This window comes from Coenobita brevimanus, chromosome 23 (assembly GCF_032717465.1).
Source record: "Coenobita brevimanus isolate Jiangsu-jjx chromosome 23, ASM3271746v2, whole genome shotgun sequence".
Lineage (NCBI taxonomy): Eukaryota > Metazoa > Arthropoda > Malacostraca > Decapoda > Coenobitidae > Coenobita > Coenobita brevimanus.
Window position 1 is genome coordinate 51,171,416 of NC_136976.1, and position 15,413 is coordinate 51,186,828.

The 15,413-nt window shown below is 40.6% G+C and overlaps 1 protein-coding gene across 1 annotated transcript in view; it reads right to left on the reverse strand.

The window, feature by feature from the left end:
• The window catches only part of LOC145392703 (tektin-4-like), a 45,210-nt gene extending 31,220 nt beyond the window's left edge, over window positions 1–13,990 (reverse strand). Inside the window, exons 1-3 of the mRNA XM_080267006.1 lie at window positions 13,821–13,990; window positions 11,161–11,322; window positions 2,608–2,797 (exon numbers count right to left, since the gene is read on the reverse strand). Coding sequence (XP_080123132.1) covers window positions 2,608–2,797; window positions 11,161–11,322; window positions 13,821–13,990 — 522 coding nt within the window. The remainder of the gene's footprint in view (window positions 1–2,607; window positions 2,798–11,160; window positions 11,323–13,820) is intronic.
• Between the last annotated feature and the right edge of the window lie 1,423 nt (window positions 13,991–15,413).

The window sequence follows — 15,413 nt, forward strand, 5'->3', positions numbered from 1 at the left end:
ATATATATATATATATATATATATCGTACCAATATGGGCAATTGTATTTTGTCTCCGTAAAGTAAACAAGGTAAAAAGACATAATTACATCGCCGGGGAGGAAGTGCTACGAAGTTTCCCCTGACACTTACAATGTCAACCTTATGTCTGCATTACTGCTGTACCTGAGAATACGAAGGGGAAGGTCGACCACCAGATATTTATACAATTAATTGAACACAGAATGGAACATAAAAAGAAGTCTGACAGTTTTGTACTTCGTTGCCGACTGCATTATGTAAGGGGAATTGCGGTCCAACCATTTGTATTTTCAAAAGTTTTAAAATTAGTCGTCTTATAAATTAGAGGCCTACCAACATCTTGACGCACAGTTTTAATAATACGGCTGTTAATGTTGCCCTGATCAACCTGGTGTGGGGGAGTGGCCGAAGTGAGTTTAAATTGATCACTGAGAGAATGGAGAGAGAAAGACTGAATGAGAGTGTATGTGAGTGAGGTGGAAGGGGACAGAGGCACTGAGGATACGGTGGAAGAATGAGGCATAGAATGGTACCATAAATGTTGGCAGTATGAAGAGGAGAGAGGGCAGCCAGATGGCTGAAAACACGGTGTGATGAAGGCGATTTATTCGCGGGCACACCCTCAGGGATTAAGGCTCCTGGGTACAGATAGATAGATGGATATAGAGATAGATATTGCTGAGATGCAAGTAAATTCACACAAAATCTGTATCTTATTATCCTCCCAAATATCCGTAATGTAACCTGGATGCGAGTGTTGAGGCGCCGAGGTGGTCTGCTGTGCTGTGGAGGTGCGCCTGACTCAAAAGAAATGCACTCAACACACCCGTAGTGCGACACCCAAACCTCAGTTTCGAAAATCAGGTCTAGATGGAAAGGTAGCGGTGATTTCCTTACTTCATGTGACACAGAACGCAGCCGTATGACTAAATGAAAAAACAAACCTCCCTAATCATTACCCCGGGAGTAGTCGTAATGTAACCATACTTCAACCTGGAGACGAGTTTTGGTGTTGTCTTGCCGGGCAAGTTGTTCTGTAGTGTTGGTGCAGGTGATTTATTTCTTGCAACTTGCACACTACAAAAGACGAATTATTTCCTTCATAAAGCGAGTTTATTTTACCCTGACAAGCACCCCTAACTCACTTCACCTCAGATGATACCAAGTCTAGTCAAACTGGAGAGTCGATCTGACTATACCTCATACCAATTAATCTGGCCAGGCATGTATGGCAAAACTGTTCCTGCCGAGATTCTGATTGGCTAGAGGTGTTTGTTAGATTTCGTTGTTGCAAAAACTACGACTCTTTTTATTATAAGATATGATACTGAGCTTGTCGACAATACAATCGTCAAACGCAATAAGAAATCCGTTATATACTTATCAGCAATGAAATTTTTGTAGGAAGATAGAGATATGAGTCAACAAAGTATTATAACAGTCCAAGTCAAGGTCAACATTCAAACAATTCCTTTAAATCTCCGACACTCCGTAATATAACAGAAAATTAAGGAAACCTGCTTAATCTAAGCGTTGGTATAACACATTTAAATTTTAAGATCAGTCTGCACCCTTAAATCGTGCCACAACTCTGAATAATTAAAAATTCTAATGAAAAGACGAATTCTGCGAGGAGGAAGGTTTGAAAAAATCGCGAAAAATCAAAGTAGGCTAAAGGAAAACTATTTCATTATATATCCTCTATTATCACAGTACGGACTGATCTTAAAATTTAAATGTGTTATACCAACGCTTAGATTAAGTAGGTTTCCTTAATTTTCTGTTATATTACGGAGTGTCGGAGATTTAAAGGAATTGTTTAAATGCTGACCTTGACTTGGACTGTTATAATACTTTGTTGACTCATATCTCTATCTTCCTACGAAAATTTCATTGCTGATAAGTATATAACGGATTTCTTATTGTGTTTGACGATTGTATTGTCGACAAGCTCAGTATCATATCTGATAATAAAAAGAGTCGCAGTTTTAGCAACAACGAAATCGAACAAACACCTCCAGCCAATCAGAATCTCGGCAGGAACAGTGTTGCCATACATGCCTGGCCAGATTAATTGGTATGAGGTTATAGTAAACAAGAAGATTCATTCCTATCTCATAACTAAGGCTCATCCAATTTCACGCAACCAAGCTTTCCTATTCAAGTTGTTGGAGTGGCCCAGCTCCATCAGGTGGAACAAAGTGACCATAATCGTTATTCCCTTGCCTTTGGTGGAGGCGATTCCTTAAGTAGCCAAGTAGTTAGTGTTACTAGCGAAGAAGCTGGCAGCCCATTAGCATCAGAGTTCAAATCTTGTGCAGGCAGCTGACGCAACCCAACTCAGCGTCCATCCTCCGTTTAAGGGTTGGTAGGTAAAATGAATACTTACGGTAACACCTAGAGGAGATAACTGTTACAGCCTTGGATGGTGCAGTAACCTTGTATCCCACGACAATGGATGAATAAGTCTTCACAGGCTCAAAGGCCTAAGCTACATAGATGAGTACCTCGGCTAAGAGCCTCGTGGCATCTGCTTCCACCTTTACTTTAGCATAATCATTATAGCATAAATCAGTCATATCCTAACCTGGAGGCGGGTCTTAATGTTGTCCTGTAGTGCAAGTTGGTCTATGGTGTCCTGTATGGCGTGTTTGAGGTGTGTCTGCAGCTCCAGAGTGGCCGATAGTCGGTCATCCAGCCCACGCGTCACGCCGTTCTCCGCAGACTGGGTCCTCTCCGCAGTGAAGCTCTCAGTCTGACGGCTCTGTTGGCGCAGTCTGGGGCACAGGGGTTGGGGGTGGGTAACAGTGTCTGGTGACAGTTGGTGTGTGTATTTTGGGAAGAAGGTACTGAGGGTGCAGAATATGACGATAACTGGCGTGTCTTTTAAGGAAAGGGATGATGGGTGACAGAACCAGGTATTTAATGATGGCTGGTGTATGTGTTTTGGGAAAAGGAGGTGGAGGCGAAAGTACCGTATGTGATGATATGTACAATCATTGTCCACGGCAGCAATCGAATATCGAAAGGAAAATAAATTCTTGCATGTCTGTGCAGATTATAAAATTTTCTGAGAATATTAAACCTCACCTAGTCAGAATTATGATACCACCAATATTACAGTACTCACCAATCCCCACTCTCATGACCTCAAAATTTTGAATGCCCAGCATGTGCAAAACAAAGCTCTCTTTTGTTACCAACAAAAGATATCCCTACAACAAAGGCATAGAGGACCAACACTCTCGCCTCCTTATTACTTGTACGAGTAAACCCATAAACATTCACCTCAGAGAGGTTATTGTTAAGGTAGGCTATGGGATAGATCTGAAACCAGGGATGATAAACTTCGATCATATCATACTGATAAGCAAAGCTACAAACATGGAAAACTTGCGAGTATGGTTCCTCGATAGATTCACAAGACATGTCCCAATAAAGACTGGCTAGATATTATTGACGTGACCTGTAAATAAAGATGTATCTACTAGAACAAAGGCCTTGAAATAAAGCAAGAAACTCCTTGTGAATCATCTGCAGACACTATTTGTGGTGATCCATTTCCATCGCGTCAGGCAGCCCTAACTTCGGTGCGGGGTTGATTGTCCAAATTCATGGATGGACAAATAATGCTCCTGTATATAATGTTTCTTGGTGGTAGGAATATGGCAAGAACCGTTCATATTACGTGTTTCTCGAACGATCTAACAGTTTGACTGATTTGTAGATATTCGTTAAATGTTGATTATAAGCTCTGACATGTAGAATTTGAATATTGTAAATAAATTTTCGTATTTATAATGATATGAACAGTGTGATACAGAAAGGACTTTCATTATAAGTTGAAAGCTTCTGGGTTCAGACTGGAACTTCAGAACTCCAACCCTCCTAGCGTTTCGACTTTATAACCCCAGCTAGAACACATGCATATCTTGATTTCTTCTCCGAACTACATTCGGACTACATCATCCTCTACTTAGAGTTGATGTGGCATCAGTCAACGTCCGATAAGTATTTTTTATATACAGTGCCTCTAAATTGTTTATATATGTTCTTTTGGATTATCCCGCTTCAGCTCACCATACCAGTAAGCGCTACTTTACTTCTCTTTTCCGACTAAAATTTCCTCCGTTTTCATAAATCATTTTAACCACCAAAGCACCATACTCTTACTTAAAGTAATGAGTAAAGTCTTTAGTTTAGCTTATAAATCCTTTCTTAAGCACACACACACACACACACACACACACAACTAATATGCCGGAGGTATATAGATAATGAAAAAGGCTCTAACAACAGCCTGTAGCCGACCCCATACAAATGCTATACTGTATCACAATATTCTGCTCACTTACTGCACCTTCTTGACCAAACATCTTCGTTTCTGACCCAGTACCGTACTCTATGAAAAAATTACAGCTGACTCAGGTATTGGGAAAGGGGTGGATGTTTTTATTATTATTAGGCCTATCATGCCAACTCGGACTCCTGCCCCTGTAACGGAGTGAAGTCATCTTGAAACAAAGACTAACCCGAATGGACACCTTTCAAACGGTGTGCTGAGTTAAATAGGCCTAGGCTACAGTCTAACACATCTTTCAAACCTTCGAAATCTTAGCTTTACATCACCAGCATAAACTATCCGCATTTTCTTATATGGTACGTACACACACACACACACACATATTTTATATATATATATATATATATATATATATATATATATATATATATATATATATATATATATATGGATAGATAGATAGGTATCTGTCTACTTATCTATCTATCTATCTATCTATATATATATATATATATATATATATATATATATATATATTGTTACGGAACAGAGAAAGATAATGTGCACTTTAAGTGAGAATACGAAGAGACACTACTGTCCCGTAAAGTTCCAGGTTCAAAACAAAAGAGTTAGGTAAAATTACAAGTTAAAGTTTAATGCTTAAACTAACAACAAAACATTCAGGACTCATAAGGATAATGTAATGGCAAATAAACAGGTTAAATATATGGTTAACTGCAATAGCCTCTATTAACACGAAATTAGCAAGAGTAAATTTATCTAAGTCAGCCCTGATAAAATGAGATACCAGATAATACTCAGTGAATGCCAGATAAATTATTACAGATACAAATTATTATCAAAAATGACTGATAGTAAAACTTTACATAAATTACAAAAAGAACTCACTAGGCCTACAAATCAACACCTTATGCTATACAGTACAAGGAAAAAATGCAATAACAGTTATACTCAAATTACACAGCTGCTAGATGGTTGGAGACTTCCTGAGAAACTCACAATAATAATAACTGTACAGGGGAGGACAGAGATGTGAACAAAATGAGGAGCAGATCTAAGTGGCAATGATGCAGAGACTGAGCTCATTATATAGGAGCCAGGAGAGCTTGATACAACTTGTAATAAGGACGCGCAAATGAAGCCATGGGGACATAGAGCTGAAAATCCCGCAAAGTATAACAGAGAGAACGACTTACTCTACTATAACGGTAGAAGGGGGGGACTGAGGCAGAACACGCTCGTGATCAAACATGCAGCAACTGTGCGTTAAAATTACACAAAGGATGATGAAATCATAGGCTATGTAACACCTCCCCACAAAGAAAAAAGAAATTTACAAAGGAAATTTCTTATTACTCTAAAACAATCTGTACATGGCATTACAGAACATGCAAATGTCTTTCCTAATGTTACAAAACATGAGATCTCCCTAGCACGTTCAGTCATAGGTACTTGCCAGTATCCCTTTAACAAATCAAACTTACTTATGTACCTAGCCTTTCCGATCTTGTCTATGCAATCTTCCACACGAGGGAGAGGGTAAGTGTCTGTTTTAGTTATCTGATTAACACGTCTGTAGTCGATGCAAAGCCTCTGTGACCCACCTGGCTTAGGGACTAGAGTGACAGGAGAACTCCACTCGCTCTGACAGGGCTCAATCATCTTGTGGTCCAACAGGTAGCCAAGCTCCTTCTGGATGAGAGGAACTTTCACTGGGTTCACACGGTAAGGAGGCAGTTTAATTGGCTTTGCGTCTCCAACCTCGACATCATGCATCAACACAGTAGTTCTTCCTGGAGTGGCACGGAACACTTGCGGGTACTCCTGCAGTAATGCCGAAAACTCCTGCCTTTCCTTGGGAGGTAGATGAGAAAGCTTAGTCTGGAGATCATTCATGATATCAGGATTCTTCCCCAAACTATCACTCAGGCTCATACTGCATGGGAGAGCTTCACTTGCAGACTCGGGTGGAACAGCTACAGTGCAGACTGGATTATTTTCGTCCCGCCTGTGATATAACTTTAGCATGTTGATGTGACATAGTTGCTTGCTCTTTCTACGATCTGGCGTGGCGATGACATAGTTGACATCACTGAGTTTCTTCTCCACGAAATAAGGGCCACTAAACTTGGCTTGAAGAGGTTGCCCATGAACTGGTAGCAGAATCAAAACCTGATCTCCTGGCTGAAAGTGGCGTAACCTGGAGTTCTTATCATACCAAGTCTTCATCTTCTCCTGAGCAGCTCCTAAATTCTCTCTCGCCAGCTGTAAAGCAGTGGACAGCCGTTCTTTGAACTTCATCACATACTCCAGCAGGTTGACGTCATCTTCCTCCGACAGCCAGCATTCCTTGAGTAACTTAAGGGGTCCTCTTACTTCATGGCCAAACAGTAGTTCAAAAGGTGAGAAGCCCAGTGATTCATTTGGAGATTCTCTGGCAGCAAACACAACGAATGGAAGACCTTTATCCCAGTCTTTCTGATGTTCCAAACAGTATTTCTTGAGCATCGATTTGAGTGTTTGATGATATCTCTCCAACGCTCCTTGGGTCTGGGGATGGTAAGCTGAAGACGTGATCTGGGTGATGCCCAACTCTTTCAGAGACTGCTTGAAAACGTTTGACATGAAATTACTTCCCGGTCTGACTGTACCTCCTTAGGCAGACCAAACTTTGTGAAGAACCCCAGCATTTCCTTAACCACGTTCTTTGCTGAGATGTTTCTAAGTGGAATGGCTTCAGGATAACGAGTAGCCATGTCAATCATGGTCAACACATAAGAAAATCCTGAAGAAGTCTTAGGAAGAGGGCCCACAATATCCACCAACACACGGGTGAAAGGCGCCTCAAAAGGAGGAATGGGAACTAAAGGTGCAACCTTTTCGGTCTGATTACACTTCCCCACAACTTGACAGGTGTGACAAGACTTACAATACCAGGAAACATCCCTGAAGATACCTGGCCAGTAGAAGTGTTTCAAAATGCGTGCCACAGTCTTCCTCACTCCAAGGTGTCCTGCCAAACTGGAATCATGAGCCACTCTAATGATATCCTGCCTACAAACACGAGGGATGACAATTTGATGTACAACCTCCCATTCACAGTCGGCTGATGCTGTTGGGGGTCTCCACTTCCTCATAAGTACTCCGGACTTTACATAATAACAAGTAGAAGCACCGGCTGACTCTTCTTCACTGTAAGCAGAGTTAGCTAGACCTTTCAACTCAGGGTCAGCAACCTGCAACTCAACCAACTCTTGACGAGACAAATTATCAACACTACGGGGTACTGCCTCATCTGGTGAGTGGTCCAAATTAGCAAGAAAAGTGTCAGCTAGGATAACATCATCATCATCATTATCCTCTAAATCACCAGTAACTTTAGACTTAGCCCTAGTGACAGCACATGCAGGGAACACATCAGGGACATCACAATCCTGGGACGCAGCCACTGGCTCACTAGACAACTGAGGAGCTGGACACACTTGACTTCCACCAATATCATTTCCAAGTAAGAAAGTTACACCTGACATTGGGAGTGTCTCAACCAACCCAACCATAACGGAACCATTAACAAAACCAGACTCTAAATTCACTCTGCACAGAGGAACAGAGAAGTAATTATTCCCTACACCTTGTAAGATTACAGTTTCATCAGAGGAATTAACATTAGAGCCTAGAACACTGGTCAGCATAAGGGATTGGCAAGCACCTGTATCACGATATATTTTAACTGATTTCCTGTCATTACTGTCCAGAGGACTGACAAAACCATCAGACAGGAAATTAGCACATGAACTCTTGAGAGTGTCACCCACGTTACTGCTCAAAAGAGGAGCTCCATCATGAGAATTTAAGTTACCCCTCAAAGCAGGTTCAGTTAACTCAGTTAAAGAATTCTGGGAACTCTCAAGAGTGGACACTAGACCAATTGACTGAATATTTAAAGACTCCTTTTTGTTCACATCACGCTGTCTCCTGAAACATCTCTCCGTAGTATGACCAAGCTTACTACAATAAGTAGGCTACATTTACTTTTCTGAAATCTAGAGGTGAAGCTGGTATTTACTTCCTGAGAAACATCATCTTTATTCTCTTTCCTGTTACCTGTACTCTGAGTAGAGGCAACGTACTTACTCTCAGCTTTCCCTTTTTCTCTAGAATATCTCTTGTGAGTGAGAACATACTCATCAGCTAAAACTGCAGCATCAGACAAATTATCTATTCTTTTCTCATCAAGATATAGGCTTACATCTTTACTAATACACCTTTTGAAATCCTCCAGCAAAATCATCTGCTTAAATTTGTCAAAATCAGAATCCACATTCTTAGAATTTAACCACTGCTCTAACAGATCTTCTTTGATTTTTGCATACTCAACATGGGATTGCTTATCTTGCTTGTAAGTTGTCCTAAATTTTACTCTATAGGCTTCAGGAACAAGCTCATAGGCCTTAAGAATCAAGCTCTTAACTACATCATAATTATCAGATTGATCCTGAGGCAAAGATGCATAAGTTACTTGAGCTTTACCGGTGAGAACAGTTTGAAGGAGTACTGGCCAATACTCCTTAGGCCAATTAAAACCTGTAGCTACCCTCTCAAACAACTGAAAATACTTTGTTAAATCAGATTCATTAAAAGGAGGGACAAGTTTAACATTTTTAGCCACATCAAAATCATCAGAGCTAGATGATCCAGTTCCACCTTGTTTCATGCGATACTCATGGTCTGCCTGAATCCTAGCAATTTCAACTTGTGCCTCAGCCTCCCTAGCACGGGCCTCCTGCAGGGCTAGCTGTAACTTAGCTAATTCAATCTGCGTTTGCTCATTTGGAGGAGTTACATTAAACAAGCTTTCATTAATCATGTCAACAATCTGATCTTTAGAATGATGAGAGCGAACAATAATTCCCAATTGTTGAGCAACAAGCTTAAGTTCATTCTTTGTTCTGTTTTCTATATCACACACTGTTTGCACATTTGACAAAAAATCTTTGGCTTCATCAAGTGTAGAAATAGTAGCCATCATGAATATATCACAGTCACAAAATATCAAACAATATCCTTATGATAATATCCTGAATATCCTGATAAGAGGTCGCCAAATTTATGTTACGGAACAGAGAAAGATAATGTGCACTTTAAGTGAGAATACGAAGAGACACTACTGTCCCGTAAAGTTCCAGGTTCAAAACAAAAGAGTTAGGTAAAATTACAAGTTAAAGTTTAATGCTTAAACTAACAACAAAACATTCAGGACTCATAAGGATAATGTAATGGCAAATAAACAGGTTAAATATATGGTTAACTGCAATAGCCTCTATTAACACGAAATTAGCAAGAGTAAATTTATCTAAGTCAGCCCTGATAAAATGAGATACCAGATAATACTCAGTGAATGCCAGATAAATTATTACAGATACAAACTATTATCAAAAATGACTGATAGTAAAACTTTACATAAATTACAAAAAGAACTCACTAGGCCTACAAATCAACACCTTATGCTATACAGTACAAGGAAAAAATGCAATAACAGTTATACTCAAATTACACAGCTGCTAGATGGTTGGAGACTTCCTGAGAAACTCACAATAATAATAACTGTACAGGGGAGGACAGAGATGTGAACAAAATGAGGAGCAGATCTAAGTGGCAATGATGCAGAGACTGAGCTCATTATATAGGAGCCAGGAGAGCTTGATACAACTTGTAATAAGGACGCGCAAATGAAGCCATGGGGACATAGAGCTGAAAATCCCGCAAAGTATAACAGAGAGAACGACTTACTCTACTATAACGGTAGAAGGGGGGGACTGAGGCAGAACACGCTCGTGATCAAACATGCAGCAACTGTGCGTTAAAATTACACAAAGGATGATGAAATCATAGGCTATGTAACAATATATATATATATATATATATATATATATATATATATATATATATATATATATATATATATATATATATATATATATATATGGACACAAGGGGTGCTGTGGTTGAACCAGTGTCGCTTAATGTAAAGTATGCTTGCACCCAGTCGGCTTGCGCGGGCCGATTACACTTGGTTCACAGACTACACACACTTCCAAAGCCACTCCAACACTACAGTTACACTTACAAGCACTTCTCACCCTACATACAATCTCTACCAAACAGCCTAAGTCACTTGGTAGAGATACATTGGCTGTATCGTCTCTACTTCGGTCGGGATAGGCCGGTCCTGCAGTGGGTACTCAAACGGCTGATGATTATATATATATATATATATATATATATATATATATATATGTGTGTGTGTGTGTGTGTGTGTGTGTGTGTGTGTAAGATGCGCTTCACCTACAGCAGTGTTCTTGGAAATAATATATTTGATATTTAATACTTCTTCAACTCAACTCACTTCCTTTAACACAAAAAGAACGAAGTGAAGGTTCATCGCCTTGAGAAATCCCATCAAACAAGTGAAACAGGAGTCTGAATCAGGAACTGCTTTACTCTTCTTAGTAAATCAAAACTATTACTGTTCACTATCATATGCCGTACTAAATATCATTGCCCATAAACTGGAGCGCAAACAGCATCATACTGTTGGTCTCACGAGGCTGGACGAGCCTGGATGTTTGAAGTTCCGTCCTGCCGGTCTGACCCAAGTTCTGCACATCTGTTACGGTACGCTCTCACCTAATCCCACAGGGAAAAGAAGACTGCCAAATTTTAGGGTGAGTTTTCCCCAACTGTGTCTCACAGTTATTTATTGGTGATCAACTATCCTAACTGGCGTCGTCATAACACAATACTTTACCCACATACCTGTCTGAGCGCTGCAGGAGTGCGTCGGCGGTGTGGTGGCGGTGGTGGTGGTGGTTGAGCCACGCAAAGGGCGTGAATTCCCCTGCCCTCGCCTCCTCCAGTGTGACCAGGGGTGAGGCAGCCCGCACCAGACCCTCTCTCTGTCGAGTCACGTCCACTGCGCTGAAGAGTGTACGGGGGTAAAGGAAAATGAGCCTTGCAGCCACTGTTACGTATACGAGAAGATAACAAGGCAAAGGTAAAATAAACCTACATCCATTGTTATCATCTCTACTATAGAGTAAAAGTACACAGGTAAATAAACTTGTATCCACTGGGCCGTTATCTCGCTGGCTTAGAATAGTTCATAACACCTCTTTTAATGACTGATTTTGTCTACGTCGCCTTAATATGTTCTTGTATGTTGCGGAGGTACAGTAAACAACGTCTGTATTAAATAGAGTAAATACAATCGCTAAGGAGATGCTACAAAGTCTCCTGTCATGAAAAAAAAGATACAGCACAGTGTTACCACAATCTGAGTGGGACACGACCGCAGAGGTGTACAGGACATAGACCTGTAGCAGTGTTACCAAGCCGACGGTACAGAGCTTGAATATGCAGTCGTAACAAAAAATATTATCAGTAAAAGGTAGAGTAGGCTACGCAGGTGTACAGTTGTAGTCAATAATCCTTAACAAGTCTGGGGTTCCGAATTAATGGAGTGAGATTACCACCCTTCCCACTGAATATTACTGGTTTGTTTAGCTAGATGTTAATAGGTATGAACACGGTTTCGAGAACTTAAAAGAACCGAGTCAAAACAGTGCCTGCTGTGCCGGTACTAAACGGTGTCTTCTTGCTACTGTGATGACATTGTCCAGAGGGGATGGTGATTTGTGATGACAGAGCCATCCCCATGCAGGGTGTCCCAGAAATGTGTTAGAGACATTATTTTATTCAGTGGCTTATTTTGACTAATAATTGCTGGGGATATCTATATGGGTTAATTATCAACTCGTTACGGAGTTGTATTTACTGATGACTGAGTGTCAGTGTCGCTCATCAGCGCCAGGGTCCGAATCCTGGTGGGGGCAGCTGTCATCACGCAAGTGCCCATCCATCGTTTATGGGTTGGTAGATAAAATGAGAATCCAGGGTAACACCTAGGGGAGGTAAGTGTGGCAATCTGAGTGATGCAGTGGCCTTGTATCCCAGGATATTAGGTGAAAAAACCACCAGACCCAGAGGCCTAAGTTTTGAAGATGAGCACTGCAGATAAGCGCCTCATTGTGTCTGCCCTCACCGTTGCCCCTGTATGGGGTGAATTATGAGGGAGACTATTTTCACCCATAAGGTCATCAGTAGCCTAATTGTAGTTCCTCCACGGCTGGTAATTGGACCCACGCTAGTATAATTTACTGCTGAATTATCCCAAAAATTACATTGTGGAGTTTCTCAGACAATTCGTGGGACAACCTATATTCATCACAAAATTAATAGCTGCTTGTATAGTATGAAATGGGTGCTCTCAGAGGGTGAGGGAAAACGCCTTTCTAACTGGTAACAGGAATTGTGGAACTTATTACACAAACTAAAAGTATGTACTGAAATAAAGTTGGCTGGGTACTGTACATCTTTGATATGTTTTACGCATTACAATATCTGTTATAATCTAGTGAGCAAGTGTCAGTCCAGACAACAACAACAACAACAACAACAACAATCATCATCATCATCACCATCATTATCATCATCATCATCATCACCATCATCATCATCATCATCATCATAGTAACGTGGCAGGAAATAATTCATATAACTTAATTAGTCCTTTGATCCCGAAGATGTATTTCTTTCTTATTTTTGCTGTCTCCAGACGACTTTATTTAGCTTCAGAGAGGTTTTTCCAGGTAGAGAGCCTGAATATACTCTTTATTAACCCCTTCAGTACGAGAGGTTATGCGGTAGTTGAGTGGCCCTGTCTGACGGTACCAAAGGTAATCCAAACTAATACGATATCACTGAACGAGTTAACAAATATTGTATCAGAAGCCCCTTAATGCACAAACATACTGATAACTAAATCTGTGATCAACACAGTACAGTAGATCTCACACCTCCATCGACCTGGTAAGAAACTCGGTGATAATCCATCCTCTTACCTCTCAAAATCAGATGCTCACTCTTCACTCTGTGTCCGTGTACTGGGGGTGGTAACTATGGCAACCAGGATTATGTAATGGTCTCGTATCCCAGAACAATGGGCGAATAACCCGACTCAGGATCAAAGGCCAAAGTTATGGAGGTGAGCACCGCGGCTAGGGGCCGCATGGCATCTATTCCTTTATCGATTACCTCACCAAATATTAAATCACATCATCATGGAATTATTTGAACTTCCTACAAATTTTCTTCACGACCTCTCCATTTTTTCCCTAATCATACGGACAAACGGTGATAAACTTCCACCTTCGGAGGTGGAGGTAAAAGCAAGAACAAGTAACAACGCTCTCATTTACCTGAAGCCTCACGAAACAGATAATAAGATAGAGTGAAACAGCATTAATGATCAGGTTGACTGTAAGAAACATTCGCATGAAGAAAACCCTAGGACAGTCCCATGCCAGAATCCTGCCAGTCTTCACATCTCAGTAGGTATATCTGACGTAAAACTGTACCTGTAGGGTGGGTTGCCGGGCGTGACATCCATTGGTGCGGTGTGAGGCACGAGGCTGGTGAAGGTGGTGGCCCCTCGGGGTGCGGCCACCTCCTGACGGTCGCCGCAGGGGTCCTCCAAAGTAGCGCCCACATCCTCTACCATTTTGGCAGCCGAAGTTGAAATCTCCATAGTCGCTGACCCTTCCTTGAGCTTACGGTCGTCTTTTGTGCACTGTGATTCACCGGTATGCCCTTGTATTCTTACGATCACCTTTTTAAAAATATTTATAGGCAATATAGGATATGTATTATGAAAAGTACAAATAGATTATATTAGATTATACTAATATTTATACTAACATTTATCACGAGATATTTTAACACTTAGACAGGGCAGAGACTGCAGGGATAACAAAAAGCGTTTGCTGAACATAGTTTTTCAGTCGGTTTTCACACATTTCGTCAACTGTCAAGAGTAAATTTAAGAAATTTTGTGCTTCAAATCTGTCAATGGCAAGACAGTATATACAGTATGTGGCTGGCACTAGAGACGTCATCAGGAGTGCACTTTTGACAAAATAAAGGATTTAACTTCATTTTCCTCTCTTCAGTTACACGCCAACAAGATCAACTACTGTACCTCCACCATAACCAATGACAAAAAGAAGGAAGGGGGAAAAAGAAATGGAGGAAAAAGAGAGACGGTAGGGTTACCATACGTCCCCATTATCCAGGACATCTCTTCCTTTTTTTGCCTTTTATTTCCGTTCGGGAGATATTCTAAATACACGCATTCAAAATAGTCCAGGATTTCGCCATTTGTACATTTCCCAACAATTTTCCATACAAAAAAGGGAAAAGGCTGTGGTGTAAAATGAAAAATGAAATATTCCTTTAATCTTGAAAGAAAACTCAAAAGTTGCATCCTGGTCCAGTCCTGAAGTTAAAGCTTGATGAGTAGTTCAGTTTTCGTCAAAGATAGATGCGACTTCTCCACAGCTACTCCCCAACCCCACCTCGATAAAACTTGTACAGTACTTGAACCAATGACTGAGACCACAACACTTTTTCAGACGCTTGTTCAACCCACTTCTCCTTGCTTGTTTACAGGGAGTCTTTTTTTTTTTTTTTTTTTTTTTCTGATATGGTGCACCTAAGTGAGAGAGAGAGAGAGAGAGAGAGAGAGAGAGAGAGAGAGAGTGCAAAGGAGCTTACATGGAGGGATGAAAGGTCACTGATAATTTCTTTGCTATTCTCATCTCAGTTATGGGGTCTCAGTCTACATGTCCAGCACACTTTACATCTCTGTTAATGCTCTTCCGTATGCCCAAGGAAGCTTATTTGTATTCTTCCGACAGTCTTTTGTTTTTCTAAAATCTTAGGTTACGTTAAGCAGTTAATGACTGACAGTTTTACGCCCAAATCTTTTGTAGTATTACGATTTTTTTTTTTTTTTTACATTAAGCGACTGATGTTCTGTTCTCCTGTGCTCTTACTATCGTCTTTTGTTTCGCATTTTTTGCCTCCGCATACGAAGCTGGAGGAGCTTATATATTCACCTGTTTGTCTGTATGTTTGTCCACACGATATCTCCAAAAGTTTTCAATAAATTT